The sequence below is a fragment of the Thrips palmi genome, unplaced genomic scaffold (assembly GCF_012932325.1).
Source record: "Thrips palmi isolate BJ-2018 unplaced genomic scaffold, TpBJ-2018v1 HiC_scaffold_10, whole genome shotgun sequence".
In the NCBI taxonomy this organism is placed as follows: domain Eukaryota; kingdom Metazoa; phylum Arthropoda; class Insecta; order Thysanoptera; family Thripidae; genus Thrips; species Thrips palmi.
The window spans coordinates 6,757,141-6,781,771 of NW_023144621.1; the positions used below are offsets into that span (position 1 = coordinate 6,757,141).

The window sequence follows — 24,631 nt, forward strand, 5'->3', positions numbered from 1 at the left end:
GAACACCGGTGGAGGCGGCCAAAACTCTAGACGCGTTTTTAGCTCCAGAGTTGCTAAATGGGACTCGAACAGAACGTGTGACTCCACCAATGGATTACGCTTCGAACGAGGAAGCCATTGGTGGGGTCACACGCTCGGTTCAAGTCCTAGCGACTGTGGAGCTCGAAACGCGTCCAGAGTTTTGGCCGGCGGCGACGGTTTTCTGGCCCACTGTAAAACGCCGGACACCCAGGGCACCCCCTCCCCCTTTCCCAGCTGGCCCAATTACCCTGCACGGTCGCTGCGGTGTAGTGGTCGCACCACCGCATGGATAGGTCAGCCGGCCGGCCGCCCAGGATCAACGGCCGCGACTATAGAAAGTTTGTCATTGTCGCGGCACGCGGGGCGGGGGGGGGCGGGGCGGGGCGGGGCGGGGCGTCCGCGTCCCCAGGGCGTCCCTTCCGCCGACTGGCACCTCGCCCAGAGCGGCCGGCCGGCCGGGCACCCCGTGTCCTGCCAGTTCTGCGTACCGTCCCCGGCAAAACCACGCGCCGGGGTACCTTCCGCCTCAAGAATGCCCCAAGGGGTGCTGCAGCGATGACGTCATCCTTCTCGGTCGCCGTGGACGACCTCCGGGACCTGGCCTCGCACTGGCCGAGAAAGGGAGGAGAAGAAGACGAAGATGTTGGTGTTGGTGGTGCGGCGCAAATGAGGTTAGCACGCGGCGCAGCACAGTGGGCCAGAAGACCGGTGGAGGCGGTTGAAATCCCGGACGCGTTTTGAGATCCAGAGTCGCTAAATGGGACTAGACTCTGGAGCTCAAAACGCGCCTAGCCTTTTGGTCGCCGGCGCCGGACTTCTGGCCCACTGCGCGCGGCGAGAGGCGTGACTAGGATTGGCCCAGGTCGGCGACCTGGTTGGCGCTGGCCCAATGGGCCTAGGGGCCAGGGGGCCTAGGGGCCAACGGGCCAGGGTGGCCGGCCTGGGCAGGCCAGGTCGGCGTCGGGCTATAAAAGTCGTATGGGAGGAATGGGGGCCTCGCCCCTGGCCGCCCTGGCCGCCCCCGCCACGCCGCCATGCTCGCAGCACCGCGTGCAAGTGTGTGGCTGTATTGACCACAAAGTGGCAGGGCGAGCACGCCGTGTGTGTGGAGGCACGAGGCACGCGACACAGAGTCACAGCGTCACTCGCGGAATAGAGTCACAGACATGCATTCATGGGGGAGCGTTGCCGCGAGAAATCCCGCAGAAAAACCTCGTTGTCGGTACATTTCTCAATGAATCTTATTGCGTTTTTACGTGTGTTTTTATTTATTTCAGAACATAGTATCTTAGACCTACTTACATAAATACGGGGCTACACGAGAAATAAATAGACTTATTTTTTGGTAACAGCATGGCAGAGGGAAGTCAGTCGTGCCTCGTTCGGCGAACCAGAATCTTGGCCGTCATGATAGATCGCGCGTTCTCGGTTCGTGGGTAAGGGCCAGAGCCCTGGCCGTGTTGGTCGTAGACCTAGTCGTAGACCTTCTTCCGATAGCTGGTCCTGCGCACTGCCGACGGCCTGGGCAGCCTGTCCTTGTAGCGCAGGGCCCAGGCGTCCACGGAGAAGGGCATGGGGGGCAGCATGACCATGGGCAGCCACGCGCCCGTCGGCGACCCCGCGGCCGGGATCATCCCCGGCTCCTCCGGCGTGGCGGGCTCCGGGGGCGGCGGCGACGGCGACGGGAACCCCGTCACCAGGACCGGCTCGGGTGGCGGCGGGTTCATCTGCATCATGGCCACCATCTCCTGCACGGCGGGGTAAACGGTTTATTTCAAGTCCCCAGCTTGGGTCAGAAGACCGGTGGAGGCGGTCAAAATCCCGGACGCGTTTTGAGCTCCAAAATCGGTAAATGGGACTCGAACCGAACGTGTGACCCCACCAATGGATTGCTCGCTGAACAAGGAATCGATTGGTGGGGCCACACGTTCGGTTCGAGTCCCGATTAGCGACTCTAGAGCTCAGATCGTGTCTAGCGCAGCGGTTCCCAACCTTTTTCGGTTCGCGACCCCAAATTTGTAGCCAAAAATTTCCGCGACCCCCAGGAAAGGTTTTGCGACCCCACGCGACCCCTACTTTAGCATGCCTTTGATACAAAGTGCGGTAATCCGGCTTAGTTTGGAAGCAGTATTGTCTCAAAGTTGATCAAAACGGTCACAAATGTCTGTGAAAAATCGTGTTTTGGGCCGACTTTAAGCATCTACTGCGTCTGATCCAAGGCGGTATTTCGTCCTCCCTCAACGGGCAATTGGTCTTTGGACCTTCCTTTTGCATGCCTTTGTTACGGAAAGCGATTATCTGCCTTAGTTTGGGAGCAGTATTGCCGTAAAGTTGATCAAAACACGATTTTTCAGACATTTGTGACCGTTTTGATCAACTTTGAGGCAATACTGCTCCCAAACTAAGGCAGATAATCGCACTCCGTAACAAAGGCATGCAAAAGGAAGGTTCAAAGACCGATTCCCCGTTGAAGGAGGACGAAATACCGCCTCGGATCAGACGCAGTAGATGCTTAAAGTCGGCCAAAAACACGATTTTTCACAGACATTTGTGACCGTTTTGATCAACTTTGCGGCATTTAAGCAGTCACTGCGTCTGATTCGAGGCGGTATTTCGTCCTTCCTCAACGGGCTATTGGTCTTTGGACCTTCCTTTAGCATGCCTTTGCTACGAAGTGCGATTATCTGCCTTAGTTTGGTAGCAGTATTGCCGCAAAGTTGTTCCCGCCAGTTGTTCCCACCCCACAGATTTGAGCTCCATAAAACGGCGGTCTTCTCGCCCTCTGTGCTCTGTTCTTGTTGTTCAAAGCCACGCACTCCGAGACCCGCTCCTTACCTGGTCCATGGCGACTGGCCCTGCTGGCCCTGCTGGCCCTGCTGGCGTGGTCTCGAAATAGTTCGTCGAGGGTTCGATCAAGTTGTCTCTGATGTCGTGGTGCGGCTGCTGCTTCTGCTGGATTCCGGAGTCCGCCATGACCACGACCACGGGGTTGGGGGAGGGCGGCGCCGACAGCGGCGTCCTCGTGGAGTACACCGTGAAGACGGGGCCCTCCGTCACGACGGGGTCCTCATACCTGTGGGCAGAGGCTCGGTGAAGCGGTCAGCCTGCGAGGGCAGGCACTCTAGCGGCGCGGTCGCGGACACTTACAGTGAGGTGTCGTTGGAGGGCATGACGACGTGCACCCCGGGCGTCACGTGCAGAGGTCCCGGTGTCGCCGACGGCCACCTCACGGGCAGCACGTCACTCGCCCCGGACTGCACCGTCACCGGTGGCGGCGTCCACCGCTGCGGCGTCAGCGGCATGCGGTGTTCCGGGGCCAAGACCGAGGCCGGGGCCTGCCTGTCCACCTCCGGGGACCACCTTCCAGGCAGCAGGGGCTCCGACGGCCGCTGCACCGGGAGCGCCGCCTGCTCGACGAGCACCGCGGCTTGCGGGGGCGCCTCGGCCGGCGCCTCGGCCGGCTCCACGAACACGATGGGCTTCCAGTCCGGCAGCGGCATCGGCGGCGGAAGCATCCCCTCGGGGACCTGGGGGTCACTGGGGGCGGCCGCGTCCTCGGCGGGCACGGGCGTCGACGGGAACCTGACGGGCAGAACGGTGGTGGCGACTGGCGTGGTGCTGGTCGCCGGGCTGGTCACGGCGGTGGAGGCTTCGCCGACGGGACGTCCTTGAGCTATGGGTGAGAAAACATGGAGTGTGAGAATCGTGGGCCTCCAGCGTGTGAGAAGCCTCCATGAAGAAAATCAAGAAAATGATCGTGACTTGAAGTAGCGTGGGCAGTACCTCTGACGGGGGCGGTGACGGGCGAGAACCCTTGCGACGGCGGCGGCTCGGTGGTGGGCTCGGGCTGCTTCTCGGTGGTCGTGGTGGGCAGGGCGGCGCCCACCTTGTACACGCTGGGGGTGGTGGGGGCCGCGGTGGTGGGCGCCTCAGTCGCCACCGTGCTGGCCGTGCTGGTGGTCGTGGCGGCGGTCGGCGCTGCCGTGCTGGTGGTCGACGAGGAGGCCGCCGTCGTGGTCTCGGACGCGTGCCGCGGCGGGCAGCACCTGGGGTGTCCGCGGCCACCAGGCTCCCTCTGGCAGTACGGCTCCACCGCAGTGCTCGCGCAGAACGTCCCGGAGGCACTGCGAGTCGGAAGCACGGGTTCAAATACCCACACCAGGAGGATTTTTTATGAGGTCTGCCTACCTGTCCGGGGTGTGCTGGCCCAGGGATGCGGGCAGCCCCATGGTCTGTGCGTGCGAGGTCTGCGCGCGCCGGGCGCTGGGGCACCGCCTGCCGCACGGCTCGGCCTCCAGGGGGCTCTGGCCGTCGATGGAGTCGGCCAGAAAGCAGATGGACGACAGGTGGCTGCACAGGTTCGTGTCTGCGGGGCACAGATTTCGCGTCCTAAATGCCCCCGCACGTGGGCCAGAAGACTGGTAAGGCAGTCAAAATCCCGGACGGGTTTTGAGCTCCAGAGTTACTAAAGGGACTCGAACCGAACGTGTGACCCCCACCAACGGATTGCTCTCCGAACGAGGAATCTGTTGGTGGGGTCACACGTTCGGTTCGAGTCCTTTTTAGCGACTCTGGAGCTCAAAACGCGTCTTGAATTTTGGCCTGTCCCGCTCGCCGTGTCCTGGCCCACTTTGTGCACGCGTGCAGAAGGGCTGCGTCGGCCGCGTGAGCAGAAGTCCGCCGTTCTGCGCCAGCTCGCCGTAGTGGCCCGCGTTGGTGTGCATCACGTGCACCACGCTCGCGTCGCCCGCGTCCAGGCGGTGCTTGTTCTGCGGCCGGATCAGCGGCCGCGCCGGGTCCAGTCCTGCAAAGGGACACGGTGTGAAGGACGAGTGCGGCCAGGAAATTCCGGAGCTGCAGATTGGCTAAATAGGACTAGAATCGATCATGTAACCCCACCAATGGATTGGGATTGCTCTATGAACGAGGAATGCATTAGTGGGGTCACACGTTCGGTTCGAGTCCTGTTTAGAGACTCTGCAGCTCAAAATGCGTCTCGAGTTTTGTCCGCCTCCACCGGTCCTCTGGTGCACTGTGCGGCGATTCCGTGGGGTGCGAGAGCGACAGAGCGGCGTACTGGCGTACCGATGATCTTGTGCACGCGGAACATGACGCTGTCCGCCATGATGCCGCAGACGTGCGCGCCCAGCGAGTGGCCCACGCAGGTCCAGGCGTCGCCGCGCGCGCCCGAGTCGCGCAGCAGGCGGGCCACGCCGCCCACGCAGCGCGCGGCCAGGGGCGCGTTGTGCACGGCGGCCGGGTAGCACGGCATCCTCACCAGCGGGGACCAGTCCACCACCAGCAGGTTGTAGTTGCCGGACTCCAGGTACGCTGCGGAGGGCAACTTCAGTTACACTGCTAATTTTAACCGAGTAGGTTAGGTTAAGTGAGGTTGGGATACGTGAGGTTAGGTTGAGGTAACGTTAGTGTGCAAGTCTTCGGCCTCGCCGGCCACCCACCGTCTCGCAGGATCGTCATGGGCAGGGTGTCGTGGGCGCTGGCGTAGCCGTGCACCAGCACGATGGTGTGCTTCTCGGAGTCCCAGTCGCCCTGCAGCAGGCTGTTGGCCTCGGACACGTTCACCAGCCGCGACGAGTTGGGGCTGAAACGAGCGTGTGAGTGTGCTGCAGACTAATTCCGAGAGCCGTTTTCCTCACTCGCTGTCTCTCTCGCACTCATAACGATGGGAGTCTGCTGCTGACGCTTTTTCTCCCTCACACCCCTACGGGACGCCCCACGAGAGCGGGTGGTACTTATAGCAGAAGTCTTAGCGGGCGGTTCACGGTGGGCGGCCAGAAGACCGGTGGAGGCGGCCAAAACTAACGCGTTTTGAGCTTCAGAGTCGCTAAACAGGACTCGAACCGAGAGTGTGACCCCACCAATGGATTCCTCCTCCGGAGAGCAATCGATTGTTGGGGGTTGGGGTCACACGTTCTGTTCAAGTTCCATTTAGCGACTCTACAACTCAAAACGCGTCCGGAATTTTGACCGCCTGGCCCACAGTGGGGCGGTCCTACCTGGTGTAGAGGTGCACGCTGAGGTCGCCGTCGGGGCACACGTCCTGCGTGTCCTGCAGGCGGCGCCAGACGCACTCGCTGCGCGGCTGGCTGACGTTGAGGGTGCCGAAGGACAGCGCCTGCAGGATGGCGCCCTGGCGCTCCGCCCCGGGGAACTCGGACACGGCGTCCCAGTGCAGGTCCTCGTCTGTGGTAATGGAAAACGAGTGCCGGTGTCAATACCCCGCGCGATGCGCAGGCCGCGAGTCGCTGTCGCGCGGAGTAGTGACGACTCTCTCGGCGGTGCGTGACCACCACATGCAAACCGCAGCGCAAACCACACCGTTTCGTCGCTCTGTCTTTCTCACGCCTGTGGGGCGATCCACGAGTGGGAGAGAGACAGAGCGACGAAAGCGCTGTTGGGCCCGCGGGCCGCCGGAAGGGCTTTCTCCGTCACCGCCCTGCCCTTCTGGAGGGACGGCCCACAGTGGGCCAGAAGACCGGCGCAGGCGGCAAAAACGCGTTTTGAGTTCGAGAGTCGCATTGGGTATTTTGGCTGTCCAGATTTTCTGTTCTCCCTCTGCGACTACACTGCGTAATGCGCTGCGACGCTGTCAATCAAAGGCACATGCGTCACTACACCAAAAGGCGATACTGATGAGGTTGGCCGATGAGCTTCGTGTGTGTGTGTGCGCGCGTGTGTGTGAGAGTGTCAGTCCGCCCGTCCGTGCGTAAAAGGGGAAGGGGTGCGAGCCATCACGTACTGATTGACCCGCTTGGTGTGGCGTGGGACACTGCGATGATTATTTCGGATCAGTGTATTAAATCAGTGAATAATAATATATTTTAAAAAGTTGCCACGGATTTAATTTACGCGCTCTTTTCGCATCAGAGGCCACGGATTTGAATGAAAGCCTATGAACTCATGAAAACCCGAACCAATACACTTGAACTTTTTTAGGTGAGATCAAGGTGAGTAGTTTACAGTGGTGACCCATACGGGCAGCACTACACTATCGCGATATATCGAATCCACCAAAAACGAGATATCGATACGGCATGGCGGCCGAAGCCGAGCACGTGAGCTGACAGGACAAGGCGGATGTCACTGTGCTTTCCGTTGCTCAGGCAGCGCACGTCGCTGTGGGCGGGGCGGGGCGGGGCGGGGCGGGGCGCCAACGTGAGGCCCGGAGTGTCCCATGGAACAGTTAGGCAAGTGGTCACTGAACGGGACTGTACCGACCAGTCGCCAAATGAAGGGGGTCCTTTGTGTCCTCTGCAGAGCTCTGGGTCCTTCTGGTGCAAGCACGGCAAGCAGAGCTCTCTCTACAGGATGTCCAGCGATAAGCGCCGTGCCACAGAGAAAGTGCTGTACTCACAAACGTTGCTTTAAGTTTCCAGTGTACCATTTTATTATTTTTAAAAACAATTTAAAAAAGAGAGTTTGCTTGTTTAGGCCGTAAAAGGCCAAACTTTGGCTTAACTCAGGGCTTAAAATAAATTATGGGCCCGGGAAAATGCATTTACTTTTAATAAAAATGATTTTCCTAAAAGCTTCACAATTTTATGAGGGTAGGGAACAAGGAGCCTTCTTTCAAAGACGTCCTGACGGCCTCCCTAGAGAGACGCGTTTTGAGCTCCATTGTCGCTAAATGGGATTTGAATTGAACGTGTGACCCCACCAACGGATTGCTCTCCGAACGAGGAATCCATTGGTGGGATCGGTTCGAGTCCCATTGAGCGACTCCTGGAGCTCAAAACGTGGCTAGAATTTTGGCCGCCTTCGCAGGTCTTCTGGCCCACTGTGACACAGCCAAGCACTGTCAAATGTGTAACCTTTACGCACGGCGACCTGCCAGCTTGTCGATCCTCCTCTACGTACCAGGCGCACCCGGTTCACTGGCGGCGGCGGCGACCAGCAGGCTGGCGAGGACGACGTGGATGGCCGCCATCCTGGACGACGTGGAGGCCATCCTGGAGGGCGTCCTGGAGGACAGCCTGGACGCACGGGGCACCTGCATGGCGCGGACGACACGGAGTGACACGGAGTGGCGCGGAGGTGCGAACTGGCGACGGCCAAAGCCCTGCCGCGAGCCATAGGTATGGGTCGGGTCGGCGTTCCCGGCCCCCGCCTGGTGTTTTCTCTCTCGCTCGTACGGTACTCGCCTCTCTGTCTGGCGCACGCGCATGCGTGTACACACACACACACACACACACACACACACACACACGGCGGTGCCATTATTCCCGAAAGATAATCCCTCTTGTCTGCGAGTCTTTACGACACTTCGACCACGTTCGGCCCATCGACTGATTTTCCACGCACTTTCGATCGTTTGAAGGGGCGGACGATTGGGACGTGAGGAGTGAGAGAGACAGCGCGAGTGTCACACTCGTAACCACTAGTTTATTTTTCAATTACATATTTACAAAACATACATGCTAATTACACGCAAGAGGGTTTGGCCCTACGGGCAATAGTCTAAACGTACTTTACTAAACACTCATACCAACATTAAGGACGAACGGTAAAGTTACTCCCTTTCACTTGGCACCAACCACAAAGAGATTGGTCGGCCTTTGCATCAGGTACTCAAAGATCCATCCGCAACAAGTCACCCCTCTGTCATTTCGGCACCCCTCCCTGCCTTGGTCAAGTTCAGCTCTCTTAAAAAGTGCAGTCTATCTTTCTGAAATAAATACACTGTGAAATGTCTAGAAAAAACAACGATAACAATCAGAATAACATCAATGATGACAACAAAAATTCAACAAAATTATCTTATGGCAAGCTAGTCCAACTTTAAAACAAACAATAACGAAAACAGCAACAACAACAACAACAACTTGGCATCGCACCACGCGGAACTACGAGAAACCACCGACCTGACTAACGTAGTCTAAAAGTACCCGTCATTTGTGTAAAGACTATTCAACACACAGTCGCAGAGTGTTCCTCACCCGAATCACAAAACCAAATGCATCTTCCCAAAACCGAAGTCGCGTAAACTTTTTGACATGTCACGTAGTATGGCGAGAGGTCACAATTGACAAACACACAACACAATAAATAACGATAACGTCCGCGGTCCCTCCAGTGGGCCACGGACATAAATTATAAATTAATGAGCGTTTTTTTGGTTTCCTAGAGTCTTCCCTCCTCTCGTCGGCCAGGGCACTGTTTCCGGTGTGCCCGCTCAGTCGAAGGGGCAGTCCCTGTTCAGCCGCATGGCCATGCAGTACGTCCCGCTGGCACTGCAACAGTTCCAAGGAAATAAACAACATTTTCACAGTGTGTCACAGTGCTCAAAGTAGACTCCACCTCTACCTTCTGTTTTTTTAAATATTTTTCAACTTTCTTTTTTGAAATTTTTAAAACATTTTTGTTAGTCTTTTTTTGTAAACGGAAACAATTTTTTTTTCTTAAATTTCATTTTTTACCAATTTTTTTTTAAAGTTGGTGTCAGCTGGCGCGCAGGGAAATATGGGTTTACGCTGGAGTAAAGATAAGGGAAAGTAGACCGGCGTGACACCCACCTGTCCGGAGTGTGCTCCCCGAAGGGCATCCTGAGGCCGGGGTTGGCGATGAGCGAGCCGGCCAGGGGCCTGCACTTGGAGGAGCAGGGCGTGGCGAACCAGCGGCCCGGGTGCGACACGGCGGTGGCCAGGTAGCACGCCGACAAGAAGTGGCTGCACCGGGACTTGCCTGCAGCAGAAAGAGAGAGACAGTGCCTACCTCGGTCCGAGCGTGCACGTGAGAGTGAGAGAGAGAGACTCACGCAGGCGGTGGCCCTTGCAGGACGGCTGCACGCGGCCGCCGTTGATGCAGAAGTCGGCGTGGCCGACCTGCGCCTCCTCGCCCAGCATGCCGGCGTTGGTGTGCACCACGTGCACGATGTGCGCGTCGTCCCGCGTCAGCTTCAGCGACGGCTGCCCGTACTTGTCCAGCAGCGGCCGCGCCGGGTCCAGGCCTGTATGTGAGAGCGAGAGGGCCGTCAGGTCGGGGCAGTGCGGAGGTCGGCGCCGCGGTCTCTGCACAGCCGCCAGCAGCGCGCAGCGCGCCTGGGAGGTAGGCGTCCCAATGGGCAGGGGAGGCCGGTGGACGGCAGTTGGGATGCCTACCTCCCAGGCGCCACCGCACCACAGTGGGCCAGGAGACCGGCGCCCCAAACTCTGGACGCGTTTTGAGCTCCGGAGTCGCTAAACAGGACCCCACCAATGGATTCCTCGTTCGGGGAGCAATCCATTGGTGGGGTCACTCACACGTTCGGTTCAAGTTCCATGAAGCGACTCTGGAGCTCAAAACGCGTCCGGTATTTTGACCGCCGCCACCGGTCTTCTGGCCGACTGTGCGGCCTGCCACCGACCGGCCACTCACCGATGATCTTGTGCATCTTGCGGTCCATGTGGTTGCTCATCATGCCGCAGATGTGCGCGCCCAGCGAGTGGCCCACGCACAGCGTGTCCTCGGCGCGCGCGCCGTGCGCCGTGAGGTGCGAGTAGAGCTGCGCCGAGCACTGCGCCACCAGGCGCGTGTTGCTCAGCGCCGACAAGTAGCACGGGAAGATGGTCAGCGGCTCCCAGTCCACCGTGAACACGTTGTAGTCGCTCCGGGAGAGGAACGCTGCGGAAAACAACACCGATGTCACTGTCAAAAATAAATAGGAGCTTAAGTGGTGACTTGTTTATTTGTTTTCACACGCGTTTGCAAAGGTTTTGGGTACGGCGAGCCTTCACTCTTATGGTACCGACTCTCCCAGCGACGGTGACAACAACCAGCAGGTTCTGGCGTCTCGCCCAAAAACAAAAACAAGAGCAAAACAAAAAGAGCGAGCCCATTATATTCTTTGTCTCCACAGGAGAGTCGGGAGATCTGCTTAGAGTCACGGAGGCTGAACCCGAGAGGGAGACACGGTGACACAGAAAACGGTGCGCCCGGCTCGTAGGCAACCCCGTCAACAGTGTTGCCCCCTCCAAAAGCAAAAATAAATAAATTTAAAAAAATCAACGAGTGAGAGCTTGAACCTGGAACCTTACCGTCCCGAATGATGGTCATGGGGGCTTTCCTCTCCGTCGAGTTGAAGCCGTGCACGATGATGACGTTCTTCTTGTGGGGGTCCCAGCCCCCGTAGCGCAGCGCGGACGTGGACCGGATGTCTATCCTCTTCCGGAACGGGCTGTTGCTGCAGATTGAGGAGGATAGATAGAAACATGAGCACGGGAAGTGCGCCTATCGGGCAAAATAACCGAACCGATACATAATGGGCCAGAAGACCGGTAAATCGGCCGAAATTCTGAACGCGTTTTGAGCTCCAGAGTCGCTATAAATGGGAATCGAACATAACGTGTGACCCTACCAATGGATTGCTCTCGGGACGAGGAATCCATTGGCGGTGTCACACGCTCCGTTCGAGTCCTATTCAGCGACTCTGGCCGGAGCTCGAAATGCGTCCAGAGTTTTGTCGCCTCCGCCGGTCTTAACCGCCTCCACTGTGCGATAGAATGGAACCGATTTCCACGGCCAGGGCTGCTTACTGAGTGTACATGTAGAACTTGATGTCCGGGTCCGGGCATGTGTTGGTGCGCTTGTAAATACATTTCCAGTACCGCACGTCCATGGCGTTCCAGAACAGTCCGTCGGCCCCTGGAACAGACAGACGCACAGCGGCTGAAAAAATGGGTCTGAACTCATCGCGTCGTGATGGATCTTCCGGATGGAGTGCGAGGGAGTGCGAGGGAGACAGCGGCGCCGCGGCAGGCCATCGACGGGCCGGTCATCGAAGACGTCGAAGACAGTGGAAGACCGACCGAGGGGCAGTTGGAGACGGAAGGCCCCAGAACAGGTTCCCCACAAAGTGTGACAACTGCCGGCGGACCGGCGGACGGACAACGAGCTTCCTGGCTGTTACTTTCATGCCGGCCGATGCGAGTGCCGTGTGCCGTGTGCCCGACGCTCGGGAATCGCGCACCAGAAAGGCGGCGACGTCGCAATTGACTTCCTGCTGAGGGCCGCCTCGGTACAATTGTGTGTTCACGGAGGGAAGAAGAATTAAGAAAAAATGCGGAGAATTTGGGATAAGACAGGGAAACAGGGCTTGCGAGGACTCCTCAGCCTTGGCACTGCCTGACGTATCGGTTCGACGTCGGCCTGTCGCGCTGCCTCGCACTCCTCCGAGAACTCCGTGAGCTCGACAGAGGCAGAGCCGGGTCCATACGATATGCAGCAGCCCCGTCCCTGAACTTCACCCTCCGCCAAGGTCCCCTCCTCGTTCCACGCGCGGCTCACCAGGACGGTGTCTCTGTCTCTCTCGCACCCCCTCGGTACCCCTCGGGACTCCCCGTGTCCAGGGGGACAAAGACACGGCCGCGTCCTAACTCGATGATCGATTTGGGGGCCTCTGAAAGGTTTCCCAGGTTGTGGCAGGCGATGATTGCCCTCGAACAGTATCGCTCCGTCTCTCTCGCTCTCGCAGGGAGTCCCGGATTTTCCGAGGTGGCGCCGAAAACTACGGATATTCGCGAGGCGCCATGGACAGAAAGGAAAAGTCATGGGAGCCACTCCCCGTTCCAGGCGGCGCTATCGCGACGGGATCACCAGGGCGTCCCCGTCTGTCTGTCTGTCTGTCTGTCTGTCTGTCTGTCTGCCTGTCTGCCTGTCTGTCTGTCTGTCTGTCTGTCGGTCTGTCTGTCAGTCGGTCTGTCGGTCGGTCGGCCTGTCTGTCCGTCTGTGCTTTGGGACGTGCGCCTCCAAAACGTCGCGCCGGAAGAAAGTCCCTCCAAAACGGGGCGGATCCAGGTGAGAGGCCGCCAACAACTGCAGGCGATGTGACGGGCACTTGCGCGGGTCTGGTCGCGGAGTTCTGCCCGCGTGCATGTCACACACACACACACACGCGCGCGCAGAGCGGTCAGAATGCGCGCGGATAGAGCGGGCAGATGGACCGCCGGCACAAGGAACGACAAGGAACGTACCCCGATCTGGTTCCTGCTTCCCCACTCGAAAGTAGGTCCAGGGAACCTGATGGACACGGCCTGCACTGCCTTGACGGCCCGGACGGCCTGGAGTCCAGGCCCTCGACGCGGCGAGGCGAGGCTCGGGTCAGTGGACCAGAGTGTTAATGAAATCGAAAACGCGCCGGAACCTCCGGCGGATTCGTTTTTGTTTCCCCGGCCGCCGAACGACGCCCGAAAAAGGCGGCGCCCTTCACTGCTGAAGGGCGTAGGACGGCGTAGGGCCTCAAGGTCGTCCTTCAAGGTCACCGCAGGGCTCAATTAGAGCGGTGAGTGGCGGTACCGCGGTCCCAGGGCTTTCGTAACACTGTCGCAGGGCTTTCCGTTACGTGGCGTAGGAAGGGCCAGCCGAAGGGCGGCTTGCCGTTACGTAGGGCCGGGACTCTCACTGCCAATGTCGGGGCCTGCCGTCCCTTGCGCGTGGCTTGCGCGTGGCTTGCCCGGCCCGATGACGTTTCGTACAGTACAATAAAATTGGGTGCGATTTCGGTCGGGCCCGAGGGAGCCTGCTGGTCAGGAATTTGAGACGCGAGACCTCCACTCTCATTTAGTCCCCAGCCCAAAATTTAAAAAAAAAATCAATAATTTTTTTAAAATAAATTTTTTTATTAAAATGTAAATAAATTTTTAGAGCAGCTTTTTGCGTACTTTGCATTGCCACCGAGGTTTCCAGGGCGCCTGCAGGGGCAGGATCCACCCGAGTGCACCACTCCATCTATCAGGCCGGGGCCCGTCACTCAAAACTATTGATATTCTAATCGGGTCGGACGACGGTTCGGGTTCAGCCGGCGCAGCGCGGGCCATGGCCGGCGGCACGGCACAGTGGACTTACGAAAGTCGGTGAAAGTCACACTTGGTCGCTTTTCGTTTCAATCCGATGACCGGCCATCGTGATCCAGTATCCAGTATGGCAAGCGGGACACTCCGGACGAGAAGGCTGCGGCCCCGTGTTCACAGCGCCCGGCCCTTTGTATACTCAACGAGCAGCGCTGGTTTTTAATTAGCGTGGGCTCTGGGGCGTGACCTTACGTAGACTCGTGCTTCTGCGAGTGAACATAAAGCACACCTTTCGACAGCATTTTTGTTACAGTGGCTCCAGCTTCCAGTGGAAAACTAACCACCTGGGTGATTACCGTAAACCCCGCGGTGTCTCAAAGACAGTGTCGGCGACACCACGCAGTGGGCCAGAAGACTGGTGGAGGCGGCCAAAACTCTAGACGCGTTTTGAGCACCAGGGTCACTGAACGCGACTCGCATCGAGCGTGTTGACCCCGCCAATGGATTTTTCTCGTTCGGAGAGCGATGGGGTCACATGTTCGGTTCGAGTCTCGACTCTGGACCTCAAAACGCGCCTCTAGAGTTTTGCCCGCCTCCACCGGTCTTCTGGCCTACTGGTCGACAGTGGATCATAAAGACAAAGACGACGAGACTGCTGCTAAGTGAAAGCCGAGAAGACAACAGGTGGCGTCATAATCCGAGCGGTACAGTCGCCGCCAAAACGCTTCGGCGTGCGCGATGACCCCACACCGCAAATAATCCCAACGGTTTAAGAGAGGGAGAGAGAGAAAATACAGTGGCCGGCCGTTTCCGCTGCGCCTCCACCAGAGGTCCGGAGGTGGATGCCCTCGGGCTTCGGGGGTGGCGCACCGTGGCGCACCTCCATGCCCACGCTTCCCCGAAAAGTTGAAACGAAACGAAATAGAAACTCGGCGATTCGCAGAACACAGTGGCCGCACGGCGCCCGCAGCTCGCTCCTCCCGCTACGGATATCGCGCATTGTATGCAGATGCGTCCGGCCAGATGTCACCCAGTTCGGCGCGCCCGCGGCCTGGCCGGGGTGACGTATGATCTCGGGCCGTGAGCCGAACCGAGTTTGCATCCACTTTTGGGCAGCGATGTGGAGCGAAGACGGGCACCGCTACCACTGCATTTTAACGCTTCGGTCACTGTGAGACTACCATCAACTGCAGCCACTGCATCGTCAAGGCAAGCCGTTTTGTAAATTTGATTTTTTCATTTATTTTTTGGTTTTGTTTTAATTTTTTTACGCGCACACTTGATTTTGGAATGTTATTTTGTCCCCCACTCTTCTTTTAACGGTGTAGGCCCCGCGACGGCCTTGACACTCGCCGGCGAATTGGGATGAAAGTGGCACTTTCCTTTTCCTTCACCGCCTTCTGCCGGACGGGCCGTCGCCTCTCCTTTTGTTTTTGTTTGTTGTTTTCGTTTTTCAATTTTACCGCCGCCCCTCTTTGTTTCCGGCTGCGGTCTCCGCCTTACCAGGATAATCGGCTTTATTTCGTTCTTTTCATTTTTTTTCGGTCATCGCCTTCTTGTAATGGGTGAGGCGTCCTCGCGTAACCCTCATTGCTGTTACGGCACCACCATTTTTCATACGACGCCCTCCTTAAAGGACTGTCGCCTGCCCTTTCTTATCCCCGAAGCCATCTCAACAACAACAAAAACATCACAGAGAGGGGCTGGTAATAATAACAATAATTGGTTCGGTGAAGGGGAAAAAAGAAATAAGTGTGATTGCGGGAGGAATTGCCGCCGTGCTATTGTTTCGTTGTTCACTCACGTCGTCTGCTGCGGCGGCGGGTGTAGAGTATTTTTACAACGGCAATAACAGCAGCAACAACAACAAGCCACTGGGTGCCTGGCGCGCCTGACGGTCAGCCTGCGAACCTCGGGGTAGGCAGCCAGGCGGTGCACCCCTGCGTTGCGGTACGGCCCACCCCGGGGTTCGCAGGCGCTCCACGCTCCGCCCCGGCGAGACGATCTGTCTCTCTCGCACTCCTGCGGCGTCCCGCAGGTGCGAGAGAGACGGAGCGACTCTTGGGATCGGCTCGGCTGTGCCCGGTGATGCGACCCCTGCCCTGTCCGGCGGTACTCCCATAAGGAAAGCACGCGGCGGCTGGACACTGTAAGAGAATGTTACGTCAAATCGACTTTGATTACTTTTACTGCTGTATTGTACTGAAGAATTTACAGGCTACTCCAATGATATTACGAAGGAAAGCAACCGAGCTATAGTCGATTCGCCTTACGACCCGCGTTCCCCCGCGTGACGGAAGCACGCCGTCGTCCGCCCAGCGGCCCAGCATTCCATCCGATTCCGTCGTCGCGTTCCTGGGCCCGCACGGCCAGGACGCCGACGGCGACCAGCGGCCCGGAGGCACGCCCCTGCAGTGCGCCAGCAAGCTGTCTCTCTCGCACCCCTGCGGACCGCACCGCGAGTGCGAGAGAGACAGGGCGACGCGGGAGCGCTCGGCGGGGAGGCTGCACAGCAGCGGCGGTCCACTGGAAGGACTCCCGCATACGCGGCGCCTACTTCCTGGTGCCCCGCGAATGCCTTGCCCAGCTCGGGCCCTACGCAGTCTCTCTCTCTCTCTCTCTCTCTCTCTCTCTCTCTCTCTCTCTCTCTCTCTCTCACACACACACACACACACACACACACGTGCGCGATTTACCGGCCGCCTTTGTGTAGGCCTGTATAAACGACCGCGCCGTCGCTCCGTCACGCTGTCCGGCAGACGCGACGCGAGGCTGTCAGGAAGTCGCGGACGCCGCGGTGGCGGCGGAGGCCCTTAGCGTCCACTGGAGGCAGCCGTCTCATCCAGGGTTCAAATGGTGGCGGAAAATATCTGCAGACGGCGAGCCGTAGTACCACAGTGGGCCAGAAGACCGGTGGAGGCGGTCTAAATTCAGCTCCAGAGTCGCTAAATGGGAGTCGTACCGAACGTGTGACCCCACCAATGGATTGCTCTCCGAACGAGGAATCCATTAGTGGGGTCACATGTCCGGTGCCTGTTTAGCGACTCTGGGGCTCAAAACGCGTCTAGAGTTTTGGGCGCCGCCGGCGGTTTCTGGCCAACTGTGCATTGAGGTGGTGGTAGGTAAAGAATAAGTTGATTGTTTTTGTAAAAAAATAAAAATATTTATTAACTAAGACTAGCAAAGATGGCCTAGGCCACGACGTCCACGGGGATGGCGTCGCTGATGGGGCGGAAGCCGTTCTCGTCGGCAGTGTAGGTGACCTTGATGACGCGGCCCTCGGGGCTGGTGTACTGGTAGGAGCCCATCTGGGCGGGCACGTAGTGGCCGCGGTACTCGCCGTCCGTCACGGCCTTCAGGGAGAGGTGCTGCGCCACGGCCGCGCCGTCGCCGCTCACGTAGCTCAGCGAGTGCTGGTTGAAGTCGTCGCGGGTCTCGGTGCGGCTCAGCACGGGCACGATGTACGCCGGCTTCTCGACGAGCAGCTGCTGCGGCATGCCGGCGGCCACGGCGGCCAGGGCCAGGACGACGAGGAGCTGCAAGGCAGTGAGGGTCAGCACGGCGTCGGCCGAGGCGTCGGCGTTGTTGCAGTACTTCGTCGGACAGCGCCGCGGCAGTGCCGCCACCACAAGTTGGTAAAAATTCTCACGAAATTCTCACGATGCACAGTGGGCCAGAAGACCGGTGGAGGCGGACGAAATTCTCGACGCGTTTTGAACTGCAGAGTAGCCAAACAGGACTCGAAGCAAACGTATGACCCCACCAATGGACTCCTCATTCGGAGAGCAATCCATTGGTGGAGTCACACGTTCGGTTCGAGTCCCAGCGACTCTGGAGCTCAAAATGCGTCCGGAGTTTTGGCCGCCTCCACCTGTCTTCTGGCCCACTGTGCGATGCACGAGTCACGGGTAACCAACCTCAGCCTATCTGCCAGGCAACTCCTCAAGAGCAACGTGTAGACATCGCCAGGCAGCATGCTGAGGTTGGCAACCCTTCGACCACTGGTGCATCGAGGGAATCCCCGCCCAACCGACTTGTGGCGGCACAGCACTGCAAACCCAGAAGAGGCGGCCGAGGCGAGGGCCGTCTTCTGGCGTACTCACGCAGGCGTTCATGTTGGCGCTGGGCTGCTGGGGTTGCTTGCTTCGGGTGAAGGTGGACCGCTGAGTTTGGTGGAGTGGCCCCGGTCACCTCCGTTTTTATACCGACCCCGTGGAGGGTGGCGGTGGGGGTGTCGGAAGAGAGCAAAACGGAGGGGTGGGGGCGGGGCAGTGCAAGGGTGAAGCCGGGTGAAGCTGGGCGGCTCAGCGTGTACACCGCTAATGCTGTTGTAGCCGCGGCGACCGGCTTCGCCCGCAGCGACAAGATGCACGTGAACGCCAAGCCACTGTTATTTTTTTTAAAGTTTTTAGAAGATAATACCTTTACTTTAAAACATACCAAACAGAACAAAAATTGCTGCCTTTTTTTATCTGTACGGCTACGGCTTTGACGTCGTAGCTTTGATTCACTTGTAGGTCAGCTGAATCTGAACTGTGCTTCTTATGTTCTCATAAACAATGCAGTATTGGCAAAAGACTTAAATAAAATTGCACGCGTGTTTTGAGTTGGGTGGGATTAGGTCACACACGGCTTTGCGAGTATGGATGTTATGCGCGTGCAACTAGCATGCCCCTGTCTGCGCGCGCGTGTCTGTGTGTGAGTGCGCGTGTGTGTGCATCCTGTGACTGCGCGTCGTCTCGCTTTGCGGGTACGTTACCCGCTGCTACATTCGTCTGGGCCGTCTGGGTCTGGGCACGCTTGAGAATCGCACGACATACACCTCAAAAAAAGTTAGAAGTCAAATATCCACGTTGAATTGCGTTCAGACGAATTAAATTACAATTTTTCTAATTTTGCGATAGTCAGCGTGTGTGTGTGTGTGGGGGTGTGTGCGTGCCTGTGTGTGTGCGTGTGTGTGTGAGTTGGTCAGCCTGACACACAAAAAAGGCCGAGGAAACCCTCCGCCGCCGCCGCGTCGCTTCGCGTTGCAGCCCGTCGGCCTGTCCGTCCGGTTCTTTGGCCACATTCCTCAAATTGTAACAGGTCCCTTTTCGCGCGCCGTACTTTTCCTTCTCCCGGAAACCTCGAAGAAAGCGAAAAGAAAAACGGATAACAAAAGCACCTTTTATCATTGGCGGTGGCCGGGATGAACTTTATGGGTGCGTACCGCAACAGTCGCAAAATAGAAATATTTTTTAAAAAATGAAAATGAAATTGGTTATAAGTATTGCAAACTGATTCAATGAATTGAATGCCGTGACTATCTGATGGGTGATCCGGTGGATGGACCCTTCACGCTCCGTCTAGGGCCTAACCAACTCGCAGCGAACAACGGAGGGTCTGGTTGGTCTCGTTATTAGCCCACGAAAATGAAGCACTCGCTTCACCCTTTTGCTCACCGCACCGCCCTCCTCAGCTGCACGTTGGAACTCACGCTCAACCAGTGCATGTCGTCGGTGCAAAGTCAGCCTAGCACATTCACAGTGGCGTGTATACAGCCACCACGCGCTGGAGTCCTGCGGTGGTGAGATTGAAAAATTCCTCAAACTTGCGCAACGATACGACGCCTCCCACACACACCACACACCGCAGTGTGTCAACACGGCGAGCTGCGACGCGCCGCCACGCGAGCACGTCGAATTTGCCATACTTCCCGCCTTTTTGCGTTACCAGTGTAGGCGCCACCTCGTCATGCTTCCCGCGCCGCAGAAAACGCGCCAAATTTCTATGCGCCCCTGTTCGCTCTCGCGCTCTTCACTTGGGTTCCTCTCTCTCTCTCCCTCTTCTGCACCTTTCTTCGCCCTCGTTCTTTCTCTCTCCCGCTTTCGCTGGGTTTGGCGGCGCCTTTTCGAAGCGATAACTTGGACGGCGTTAACGTAATACCAGCAGCCGGCTGGTCCACCGTCTCTCTCGCACTCGAGCGGCGCCCCGCTGCGTCCCGCGAGGGTGCGAGAGAGACAGAGCGGCGTGGCTGCCGTGGCTCCGCCACCCAGATCCCGAATTCGCGGGCCGTCTCGGCACGCGTAACCCGGCGAAATGGCCGGCCGGGGTGGCGGACCGTAATCTCATTAAGAAAGCAGTGCTAGTCTGGCAACTCTGTAACGTGTTGCTGATTTTTTGTCAGGTCTGTACTCCGTCACCAAGACGTTTTCCCACACATGAGCTTTGGAAAAATAAATTTTAAACAAGTTTGCATTTTTTTTCGAAAGGCGGAAGGGGGGGGGGGGAGAATTTTGTTCTCTTTATGTTTGTCTACTCGAGTCAAAAAATAAAAACGTGTCCGAAGCAAACTTTCTCTGCAAGAAGCACACACAGCGTTTTCATTATTGCGCCTCCAGATAACATTCAGGCCCTGCTTTGCTGCGTTGCTTTGCTGCTTAGGCCGACGGCGTGCCGACGGCCCAGGCCCGGGCCAGCCCCGAAAACGCGCAGCGAACGCGCATCACATGCACGAGAACAATGCGAGCGCCCCGCCCCGCCCCGCCCCGCCCCGCCCCGCCACGCCGTGCCGCGCCGTGCCGCCTGGCGGCTCCTTTTTCGGCGTGTATGACTTTGATCGAGACAAGAGCGCACCACGCATAAAGCCAGCCAACCGGACGGCTAGTTTTCGGCGCGCTCGCCCGCGTCTCGTTGCGTTGGGAGCCTCCGCCGTTTTCAATGAAACTGTTTTTCGTTGTTGTTGTTTTTGTTGCTTCGCAGTGCCGAAGCAGAAGGCCGCGCCGGAACCAGCAGAGCAAGAAGTGCACCAGCGATGACATGCCGCCGAGGCGGGGGAGGGGGGGGGGGGAGTGGAGTGGGGGCGGGGAGGTCGCCCCGTGAGAACCCGTTAAGCGACGGTCGTCTGTGTCCCCGTCTCTGTCGCGCCGCGACGGATCGCCCCGCGAGTGCGAGAGAGACAGTCACTTGGCGCCTGCGAAGCGCGGGGTAGGCCGACCCGCAGCGCAGCCGTGTCGCGCGGGTCGGCCAGACGGACGGACACACGGACAGCCAGGCGGACGGACGCCGGACGCACGCATCGGCTGGTGAAAACGGGGCACGTAACAACACTCTACCGCCCGCATATCCTTCCGAATCACCGAGCGAAAATTCGGGCGTGGGCTGCCTCGCCACCGCACAGTGGGCCAGAAGACCGGTGGAGGCGGCCAAACCACCAAACTCTAGACGCGCTCTGAGCTCCAGAGTCGCTAAATGGTCCTCGAATCGAACGTGTGACCCCACCAATGGATTGCTCTCCGAACGAGGGATCCATTGGTGGGGTCACACGTTCGGTTCGAGTCCTGCTTAGCGACTCTGGAGCTCAAAACGCGTCTAGAGTTTTGGTGGTTTTGGCCGCCTCCACCGGTCTTCTGGCCCACTGTGCAGCGCCCCCTCCACCGCGACTGCCGTCTAGCGCCCACTCGAAGCTTATCGGCCCTGTAGGGCTTCAAGAAAAGGTAACCCGGCGCAAAAAGGCAGCAGCGTGGGCGGCGGTGGAGGGGGTTGACGGCGGAAGGTCGGGGACGACCACCGCGACGACGGTCGGGGGAGGGGGGGGGGGGCAAGGGCGCTCTGGTCCAGTCAGAGCGTGGCGTCGGGACCTGGACCAGAAAGAAGTTCAGCAAGGGAAAGCCCGGCGAGCAGCCGCTGTGATGAAAGGATTATGCCAAAGTGTGTGTGTGTGAGTCTGAGTGTGTTCGCCATCATATTGGCGGCTCGATGAGTAACTGACATACCGTTACAAAGTCTTCCCCTGGCCGGTGCGTCGTCGGCGTCCTGCATTGGCATGCCTCCAGTGTAGACACACCGACGCCGGCCGGCCGGCTGACCTGGGTGACATCCTTCGTCTGTTTCCCTTGTACGTACACACCTTTTGTTCCGGGCCGTGTGTGTGTGTGTGTTTGTGTGTGAAGACATGATGCCCTCACACCACTTTCCCCCGTGCCGATAACACGCACACGCACACACCCGCGCGAGCGTTCGAAATAAGTCACTGTCAAAATTATAAATTGGGCCCTGGTTCCTTCCCAACGGGCCGTCAAACTGGAGCCCCGGCCGGCATGGCCCCGGCATGGCCCCGGCATGGGTCTGGCCTACGGAATCTCCCGAAACGGTCATCGCAAGGACGGCGAGAAGAGCCTCGGGAAGGCGGCGCCACGGCGGGCCGACCGAGGCACGCGCTTGCTGCTGGAGCAACGTTCCAAACGCACTTTCAATTAGTCCAGTCATCTGGGAACAGAATTATTCTGCAACACGCTCAAAGTGAAGCGGCCCTTGCATGAACGCGCGCAAAAAAATAAATACACACACACAAATGGCAGTCACGACCCGTTGTTCTGCTCTTTCTCCGCTCCAGTCCTTCCGTGCATTTTCATTTTTTCGCGAGGAAAAAGAATGTTTCGATTGATTGTGCGCTGCGCTCGCTCCTGCCTACTCCTGCCGCGCCTGCAACAATGGTTCTGAAGAGAGTTGCCCTGGGAGGAAGCGGCCGCCAACGAGACGGCGAAAGAATGAGCCGGACGAAAGGCGCGACGAGTGTTGCGCTTCCATCATCGAGCTTCGATTGCGTCAACGCGAGCGACGCGAGCTCACCGACAAACATTCAAACATTCCAATATACGAGCACTGGGGATAGCACAGTGGGCCAGAAGACCGGTGGAGGTGGCCAAAACTCCAGACGCGTTTTGAGCTCCAGAGTCGCTAAGCAGGACTCGAACCGAACGTGTGACCCCACCAACGGATCCCTCGTCCGAAGAGCAATCCATTGGTGGGGTCACACGTTCGGTTCGAGCCCCATTTAGCGACTCTGGAGCTCAAAACGCGTCCGGGATTTTGAACGCCTCCACCGGTCTTCTGGCCCACTGTGCATTTGCCGCCCTCCTGGTCCACAGCGTTGCGTCGAGCTTTCCCGCGCTAAGCCCGTGCCGTCGCCGTGCTAAGCGGCCGTGAACGGCGAGAGGCGTGGTGCGGCGGCGCGGCGGCCGGGGATTTCGGAGGCGACGACGCCACTGGGAAGCCCTGCTGCAGGCCGGGCCGCCGGGCCGCCTCCACTCCTTTCTCTTGTAATTTTGAGATCGGCTCGCGTTTCCGGTTCCGATGCGCACGTCGTCCACAAATCACGTAACGGATCGGATGTCACGACGACGCGTCCGTGGTCGCCGCCAGGCCGCCTCGTCCACGCGTGTCCAGCCCGGCGGCGTGGTTTATGTGCCTCGGAAGCGCATTTGTCTGCTTAGCAGCGCTCCCGCCACGATCGAAAGGCCAAGAGGTTTAATTAGTGGCAGCGAGGCGCGTGCAGCCCGGGGTCGTTTCAAAGTGGGTACCACCTGCTAACTTGACATATTGGGATTTTGGTTTTCTATATTTCCTAAACGGCTAGAGATAAAAAATGCTATGCATAAGATAACGATAATTCAGAGTTCAAAATTCAATTTTGAATTTAAGTTATCCTGCCCTCAAATTTTGGTAGTCGAAACAAATCTAAAAATTGCAAACAAAAAGAGTAAATTCTTTCTTTTTTATGGAACAAAAAAGGAAGATTTCTTGACAGTAGCATCTAAATTTGAATATGCCAGTTGTCTGGTCTCTATATTCAGTACTCACCATGATTGGAGGCCGCTATCAGGAACACGGCGAAGGTTAATCCAAGCGCTCCAGCCACTTGCACGGATAATCCTGCCATGGTGCACACACAAGGGCGCACCAACACTACACACACGCACACTCACTCACACACACGCTCGCACAACTAGGGGTGTGTGCGGGGCGGACTAGACACGAGCGTCACTACGAGGGTGGGACGGAGGTCATCTTGCGGGCTGCATGTCTCCGGGAGGTCGTGCACGTGGTTGGACCTCGTGGTTACTCCTCGTGGTGCACCGGGTTTAGGTCCTCGTACTGCGTCCTGCGCGCGGGGCTGTCGGGGTACGACTGGAGGCACTGGGGCAGACCGCCCCCCGCCCGCCCCCTCCCACCGCCCCGACGCCGGGTTCGCGCCAGACACCGGCCAGCCACGCCTCGCCCCTCCAGGGGCCTCTCGGGGCCCCCGAACCCCACGCCGGTCCTTTCCCGTCTTCCAACCGACACTGGACCGGCGGTGGAAACTTTTTCCTGTTTGGTGTGGTCATTCTATTTTCTAAGATTTTATAGTAGTATGTCTTTTCACAAAATTTTTACATTTGAGATTTTTGGCAGTTTTCTAAACTTTTGGTAATTTTTCTGTAATTTTCCGATATTTTAATGTGTTGTGTGGGATTCTTTTTAAATTCTCCGTCGAGTTTTTGGAGTCCACATGGTTTTGGAGTCATTTTGCCCCCCTCCGCCTGGGCTTGATGGCGATGATTGCCTTTCTCTGGAGGTGAATCACAACCCTCAATCATTGCCGAGCTGCAACGCGAGTTTGCGAACCGCACCAACCAAGAGCAAGGGGGCCATCTCGAGGGGCTGTCCGGCTAAGGCCCTGCAGGCTCAACTCCCAACATTGTTTCTGCTTCGCTGTCTCTCTCTCGCACCCATGGGTGGGACTCGTATGGGAGCGGTACAGCGACAAAGCACCGTTCGGGAATAAAAACGAAACTCTGTCGATTTTTTTCTTCGATTTGTCCTTTTATTAAGCCACCAACACCGCAGCTCAATACTAGTTGCTAAAGCTTGTGTCTACCGGGACTGCCTGCCGTGTCATTCATTTTCGTGTTCGCCCTTCCTTGCAGTCCCTTGCAGTGGCGGGCAAACACCGCGGGGGCGGGCCAGGAGGGCCAGACAGGCGCGGCCAGACATCATCCAGACAGGCGGTGCAGCAGCAGGCACTT

General features: G+C 58.0%; 2 protein-coding genes across 2 annotated transcripts; both read right to left on the reverse strand.

Annotated features, from left to right (window-relative positions):
* Window positions 1-1,287: 1,287 nt before the first annotated feature.
* LOC117654543 (proline-rich protein 36-like) lies at window positions 1,288-8,934 on the reverse strand. Its single transcript, XM_034401247.1, has 12 exons — window positions 8,913-8,934; window positions 8,340-8,419; window positions 6,039-6,220; window positions 5,481-5,623; window positions 5,107-5,352; window positions 4,652-4,825; window positions 4,210-4,387; window positions 3,805-4,145; window positions 3,489-3,694; window positions 3,169-3,305; window positions 2,857-3,094; window positions 1,288-1,769 (listed from the first exon to the last, which is right to left on the reverse strand). The coding sequence occupies exons 1-12, from the start codon at window positions 8,932-8,934 to the stop codon at window positions 1,494-1,496; spliced, it is 2,223 nt and encodes a 740-aa protein (XP_034257138.1). The 3' UTR covers window positions 1,288-1,493.
* Window positions 8,405-23,740, reverse strand: LOC117649344 (phospholipase A1-like). The gene is made up of 7 exons (XM_034392006.1): window positions 23,427-23,740; window positions 11,553-11,661; window positions 11,055-11,200; window positions 10,396-10,641; window positions 9,797-9,988; window positions 9,555-9,723; window positions 8,405-9,272 (listed from the first exon to the last, which is right to left on the reverse strand). Exons 1-7 carry the CDS (start codon window positions 23,503-23,505, stop codon window positions 9,215-9,217), a joined length of 999 nt encoding a protein of 332 aa, XP_034247897.1. The 5' UTR covers window positions 23,506-23,740; the 3' UTR covers window positions 8,405-9,214.
* Between the last annotated feature and the right edge of the window lie 891 nt (window positions 23,741-24,631).